General features: G+C 45.2%; 1 protein-coding gene across 1 annotated transcript in view; it reads left to right on the forward strand.

The window, feature by feature from the left end:
- The window catches only part of LOC143293140 (uncharacterized), a 417,849-nt gene that overhangs the window by 388,157 nt on the left and 22,192 nt on the right, over nucleotides 1-7,500 (forward strand). Inside the window, exon 9 of the mRNA XM_076604055.1 lies at nucleotides 2,641-2,861. Within this exon, the coding sequence (XP_076460170.1) occupies nucleotides 2,641-2,861 (221 nt within the window). The remainder of the gene's footprint in view (nucleotides 1-2,640; nucleotides 2,862-7,500) is intronic.

Raw genomic sequence — 7,500 nt, forward strand, 5'->3', positions numbered from 1 at the left:
GGTAAAGGTTGGAGATTTTTCTGATCTCCCAGGTCAACATATGTGCAGACGCTGAACCCCCTTCATGTGTATACGCACTCAGAAGATCAAATACGCACGTTAAAGATCCTGTAACCCATGTCAGCGTTCGGTGGGTTATGGAAACCAGAACATAACCAGCATGCACAACCCCCGAAAACGGAGTAGGGCTGCCTACATGGCGGGGTAAATAAACAAAACAATCAAACACGTAAAACGTTACACGTCTGTCTGAGTGTGTATATCTGCTTGCCTGAAATCTGATTGAATGACACAGGAAACGAATGATGACCGCCCAATGGTGGCCGGCCTTCAGTCCGCTCTACCCACGTAGGCAGCCTGTTGTGCAAATGACCCCAAGTTTGTAAAGCGTCTCCGACGGAAGATAGGTGCTATATAAGTATTCATATCATCATCATCATCATCATCATTTATATTCCTGTAATCAACAAGCAGAATGGAGTTACAGTGAGAATGCTGCAAAGAAAAATCTCCACCACCACCCCCTCCCCGCATCATGACATATATAAGGAGTGCAGTGTGAGCCGAGCATTGGAGCTCAACAACACCAAAACCTCCATCACTCTTCCTTGACCCCCTTGTTGTCAGTTCCAGCTTTTTCCTTCTTCTGTCTTTTTCTCTGTTTGGAACATCTCGTTGAATGTTCGGTATGCTGGTTAGGAAATGTACAATGAATAATCCCTGCTGTCTTTCACACGACCCCACATCCCATCCATTTATACGTTTTTTCATCGTCATCTTTTCTTGCTGTTTTCTTTTTCTTTCTTTCTTTCTTTCTTTCTTTCTTTCATTCTTTCTTTCTTTCTTTCTTTCTTTCATTCATTCTTTCTTTCTTTCTTTTTTTCTTTCTTTCTTTCTTTCTTTCTTTCTTTCTTTCTTTCATTCATTCTTTCTTTCTTTCTTTTTTTCTTTCTTTCTTTCTTTCTTTCTTTCTTTCATTCATTCTTTCTTTCTTTCTTTCTTTCTTTCTTTCATTCATTCTTTCTTTCTTTCTTTCTTTCTTTCTTTCATTCTTTCTTTCTTTCTTTCTTTCTTTCTTTCTTTCTTTCTTTCTTTCATTCATTCTTTCTTTCTTTCTTTCTTTCTTTCTTTCTTTCTTTCTTTCATTCTTTCTTTCTTTCTTTCTTTCTTTCTTTCTTTCTTTCTTTCTTGTTGTTGTTGTTGTTGATGATGATGATGTTTTCATTTTCTTCGTTTTCTTTATCTATTATAAAATATTATGATGAAAAGAAATGAATCTACTTTATTTTGATTTAGTCAAAGTCTATAATATACAGTATATATCTTGAGAGAACAGATTTTTAAAAAAAATCAATTAAACCGAACCAACCTAACCCCCATCCTCTTTCTCTCGTTTGTGTCTTTGCCACTTTTTCTTGCTATTTCGAATCTATTGTTTTCTTTACCAGTTACAGTTATTGTGTATGAATGTAAATGAACCTATTCAGATCCTTCTAAATGTTTGTGAAGCGCTTAGAGTTTACTTTCTGACCGCAGGTTGAAAAATGAAAGGTCCTATTGCATGAACCTATTCAGATCCTTCTAAATGTTTGTGAAGCGCTTAGAGTTTACTTTCTGACCGCAGGTTGAAAAATGAAAGGTCCTATTGCATGAACCTATTCAGATCCTTTTAAATGTTTGTGAAGCGCTTAGAGTTTACTTTCTCACCGCAGGTTGAAAAATCAAAGGTCCTATTGCATGAACCTATTCAGATCCTTCTAAATGTTTGTGAAGCGCTTAGAGTTTACTTTCTGACCGCAGGTTGAAAAATCAAAGGTCCTATTGCATGAACCTATTCAGATCCTTCTAAATGTTTGTGAAGCGCTTAGAGTTTACTTTCTGAACGCAGGTTGAAAAATGAAAGGTCCTATTGCCTTAATGGCCACCGGGGCGGTGAATCACTGTGTCTAGGGCTCGACACAGGAAGGCGGAGCCCAATCCTCTCCTTCCGCCGTTTTAACCTTCACCCCTATCTGAAGGCAGGTGCCCGTTGACACCTGGGTGGAGTGAGGAAGATCGGAGTGAAGTGCCTTTCCCAGGAACACAAACCTAGCTCTGAACGGGGGGATCGAATCCTGACCGTTGGATCAGAAATTCAACGCCTTACCGATTCTGCATCGGAGCTTCATGACCTAAGACAGGTTCTATTAACCCTTTCAATGCCAAACTCGCATTTATGCAGCAGCTAGGTAGAGGACCCATGTCACTGAAGGGTGACCAGATCATTGGTCTGTTATCAATATACCTACTGCTCTTTTTGTTCGATGGTAGGGTAGGCCATATTTTCTACATATCGCATTGGGAACTCCTAGCTATTCTTAGACACCATATTTTCTGTGTTTACAGCACAGGGGAATTTTGCACTGTAAATTGACTGGCGGTGAAAGGGTTAACAATAATGATACAACAACAACAACAACTGATACTACTACTACTACTACAACTACTACTACTAATACTAATAATACTAATACTACTACGCTGCTACTTCTACAACAACCAAGAAGAAGAAGAAGATCACCAACCTGAGTGAACACTGAGTGAACAGATTACATCAATAAATACAACCAAACCAAACCAACGCTTGCTCTCTCTTTTCAGCCCATCTGTTCGAGGAAGAGGAAGACTACGAAAGCAGCAGTTACCACCCGGATCCCAAGCAGTCCTCCTCCTCCTCCTTCCCCGTGGTCAACATCATCCCCACGCTGGCCACGGTGGGCAACGGTCTGGAACTCAAGTGCGGGCTGGAAGCCAGTGGAGCGCAGGTGGTGTGGAAGAGGCACGGTGTCAGCATCCGTGATCTGGACCTGGCTGAACTGCTGGTGAGTATATTTGTATTTGTATTTGCATTTCTTGTTATCACAACAGATTTATCTGTGTGAAATTCGGGCTGCTCTCCCCAGGGAGAGCGCGTCGCTACACTACAGCGCCACCCATTTTTTTTTTCCCTGCGTACAGTTTTATTTGTTTTTCCTATCGAATTGGATTTTTCTACAGAATTTTGCCAGGAACAACCCTTTTGTTGCCATGGGTTCTTTTACGTGCGCTAATTGCATGTTTGGTGCATATCTGTTATGCATGTGTGGGTGTATGTGTGAATGTGTGTCTTCATGTTTATCATCATAGTTGTCGTATTTATTTATTTATTTATTTATTATTACTACTACTATTATTATTATTATTATTATTATTATTATTATTATTATCATCATCATTACTACTTCCTTTTTTATATCATAATTATTATTTATTTATTTATTTATTTATGTAAGCTTATCTATTATTTATTCACTTTTTTTTTTCTCAAAGCCTGACTAAGCGCGTTGGGTTACGCTGCTGGTCAGGCATCTGCTTGGCAGATGTGGTGTAGCGTATATGGATTTGTCCGAACGCAGTGACGCCTCCTTGAGCTACTGAAACTGAAACTGCACACGGGACCTCGGTTTATCGTCTCATCCGAATGACTAGCATCCAGATCACCACTCAAAGTCTAGTGGAGGGGAAGAAAATATCGGCGGCTGTGATTGGAACCAGCGCGCTCAGATTCTCTCGCTTCCTAGGCGGACGCGTTACCTCTAGGCCATCACTCCACTATCGTCGTGTCCGACTATGACCATCAGAACAGCGAAGGAGGCAACTGCTGTCCTAACCATCTGGACTAGAATTTGATTATAGTGGAGAGTGTCTTGCCCAAGTTACACCCCCACTCTCTCGACCAAGAGGACAGTCGGTGCTGGGATGGTTCTCAAAGGCCAACTAGCGGTAAGAGCCAGTGCAATCTTGCCTCCTAGTTTGAGAGTCATAGTCCTTCACAAAAGACTAAGCTGTAAATGATTTCCCACTGCAGTGGAGAAACCGTTGACCATACTGCTCTCACTTTGCTGTTGGCCCATTTTAAGCTTATGTCAATCTGTGATAGAAACTGAGCGTTTGGCCGATGTACACTGGGGAGGACGGGGAGGGACAGGGTTGTGGTGTGGTGTTTGGTGTGATTTGGTGTGGTGTGGCTTGTGGTCTGGTGTGATGTGGTGTGGTGTGCTTCGAGGTGTTGTTTCGTGTTGTGTCGTTGCCTGTGTGCGGTTTTATTTTCATTTTATGTTAATGTTTTAATAAACAAACCAAAGGTAGGCTCTCAAAGCCTGATCAGCACCTTGGGTTTGTACGAAGGTTTGGCATCTGCTTTCTTCTTTTTCTTCTTTTTTTGTGTGTTTGTTTTTGTTTTGTTGTCGTTGTTGTTGTTGTTACAGCATATATCGTATATGAATCAGTCCGCATGCTTTAACACCTCACTGAAACAAAATTCGAGCCGCTCTCGCCGGGAAGAGAAGTGTCGCCACGTTGCACTGTCACCCATGTTTTTGTGTGTGTTTCTTTTTCTGTCCGCAAATATCCTTGTTTTCTTTATTTACAATCAAAGTGGATTTTTCTACCAAATCTTGCCATGGACAACCCTTTTACTGCCAACAGTGGAAAGCCCAGTCCACCACACAAGGTCTGACGGGCGCAATAGCCGAATGGTTAAAGCGTTGGACTTTCAATCTGAGGGTCCGGGGTTCGAATCTCGGTGGCGCCTGGTGGGTAAAGGGTGGAGATTTTTCTGATCTCCCAGGTCAACATATGTGCAGACCTGCCAGTGCCTGAACCCCCGTCGTGTGTATACGCACTCAGAAGATCAAATACGCACGTTAAAGATCCTGTAATCCATGTCAGCGTTTGGTGGGTTATGGAAACAAGAACATACCCAGCATGCACACCCCCGAAAACGGAGTATGGCTGCCTACATGGCGGGGTAAATAAACAAAACGGTCATACACGTAAAACGTTATATGTTACATGTTTGTCTGAGTGTGTATGTGTGCGTGCCTGAAATCTGATTGAATGACACAGGAAACGAATGATGAGCGCCCAATGGCAGCCATCAGTCGGCTCTACCCAGGTAGGCAGCCTGTTGTGTAAATGACCCCGTGTTTGTAAAGCGCTTAGAGCTTGGTCTCCGACCGAGGATAGGCGCTATATAGGTATCCATATCAATCAGTCAATCAATCAAAACAAGGTCCAGTGGAGGGAAAACTAAAATTTCCGGTACGTACGTGAGGACATGAACCCTTGGACACTCACTTCCTAGTGGAGCGCCTCACCACTAAGCCACCTCTCCACCGTTTTCTGTTGGGTGTCGGTGAGGGCCTGAGTGGTGGGGAGGGGTGCGAGCGGTGCCCTGGCGTGGAAGAGAAAAGGGATTTAACTGTTCACGGTTTGGATCTCTTTGAATCCAGCTGCTGATGAGACCGTGAGAAAAGAGACAGGGGGTGGGGGAGGAGGGAGGGAGGAGGAGGAAGTGTGGGCACGGGGAGAGAAAGGGATGGAGGGGGATCTTTTTTGGTCTTGGTGGCTGTGGTAATGGTCGTGATGGCGATTGTAAAAGTCGTGGTGGCTGTGGTAAAGGTCGTGGTGGCGATGGTAAATGTCGTGGTGGCGATGGCAATGGTTGTGGGGGTATGACGTGGCGTGGCTCGTAAGAGACATTGTTTTTAACATTCGCGATCTAGACCTCTCTGAACTGGTTGCTGTTGAGACCGTGAGAGAAGGGGGTGTGGGGAAGGAGGAGGGAGAGGGATGGAGGGAGTTGTGGCATGGGGAGGGAGGGATCGGGGGGGGGGGGGGGTCCGGAAGAAGGGAGAGGACCAGAAAGTTTTTGGAGGAAGAGAGGCTTTTGGAGAAAATTAATATGGGTGAGGGGAAAGGAGGAGTATTTTTTTCTCGTGGTGGTAGTGGCAGCCGAGGTTGTCGTGGAGTGGCGTGGGGGTGGGAGGAAGGGGGTGGGGGGCACGGAATCAGCATCCTGGGTCTGGACCTATCAGAACGGCTGGCGTAAGACGTACAAGAGGTTGAGGAGTAAGATCTGTGTGTGTGTTTGTAGGGATCAGGAATGGTAAGGTGGGGTTGTGTCACGTCGGTGCTGGAGGTGAGTGAGGGTCGTCTCAACATAGAAGAGACGGCATTTGCATTGGATGCTGGCTGGCTGGGTCGCTTGGGCCAGGGGGGAGATGGGACGAGTCGGCGAGGAACGAGCAAGACGAGGAGGTCTTGGCGATGGTGGTGATTGTGGGTCGCGTCAGCTTGAAGGGATCTGGACCTGTCTGAACTGCTCGGTGAAGAGGGTGGGCTGTCCTATGGATCCAGGGGGATACCCCCCGTGTTATCACAGAGGTCTTGGCAGTGGCGGTGATAGCATGGTGTGGAAATGATACGGCGTGGCGGTTTGTTATACCAATCTAAATTGCCTGTTGGACGGGGATGGTAGTGGGGGGGGGGGGGGGGGGACTTAAAGAGAATGGGTGTAGAGGGAAAGCTGGGGTTGGAGATAGTAGTGACTATGGTAATGGTGATTCATCTGCCAATGATGTTGAAGTTATCCTGCCATCGGCCGTGATCTTGACTTCTTTTTTTTCTGAACCACTTGTGTATGGAAGGTGAGGAGAGACAGAGGGATGGGGTGGATGGAGTCATGGTGGGGTCTGGGTGAGTGAGGTGATGGTGGTGGTAATGAGGAAGGTGACAGAATGGTTAAGATGCTATTCCCCAGTACAGTGTCCAGGGGGGTGTGGGTGAGTGAGGTGATGGTGGTGGTAATGAGGAAGGTGACAGAATGGTTAAGATGCTATTCCCTAGTACAGTGTCCATTGGGGTCTGGGTTCGAGTCTCGGTCTCGCTCTTTCTCCTGCGTATGACTGGAAAATCAAACGAGAAACGAGTCTCCAGTCATTCGGGTGAGACGATAAACCGAGGTCCCGTATACAGCACGCTCTTGTCGTGCTGAAAAAGAACACATGACAACTAACGTGTTGTTCTCTGGCAAGATTCTGTAGAGGAAATCCACTCTGACAGGTAGACAAATATATATCGAAGTCATGTATCTGCCCAGCAGATGTGGTGTTACATGTAATGATTTGTCCGAACACACTGACGCCTTCTTGAGAAACTGAAACCGATGGAAATGGAAAGGAGGGTGTGGAGGGGTCGTCAAGTCAGTGTCTCAAGATCTGGATTGGTGTTAACAATTGGCAGCATGATGGTTTGGCTGGTGGCTGCCTTCACCTCTACACTCCACCTCGCTCACTACGATCGGCTTCGGATCCACTCTGTTTACGCATACCCAGATTCAAACACTCCACTGTTGGCCGCCGTTCTTTCTCTGTCTCTGGACCTTGCGATTGGAATGAACTTCCTCTTTCGCTTCGTCAAATCTCCACACTCAGCTCTTTCAAGTCTGGCCTTAAAATCCACGTCTTCCCAAATAGCCTCCCTCCCTTGCCTGCCCTTCCTTGTCTTTAGTTTCTACAGTTTTAGAGTTATGCATGCGTGTGAATGACTGGTGCGAAAACGCTTTGATTTGTCTCTGCACAAGATTCCGCGCTATATAAATACCATTATTATTATTATTATTATTACTTTGCTGTTGTT

The sequence above is a fragment of the Babylonia areolata genome, chromosome 18 (genome assembly GCF_041734735.1).
Source record: "Babylonia areolata isolate BAREFJ2019XMU chromosome 18, ASM4173473v1, whole genome shotgun sequence".
NCBI lineage: Eukaryota > Metazoa > Mollusca > Gastropoda > Neogastropoda > Buccinidae > Babylonia > Babylonia areolata.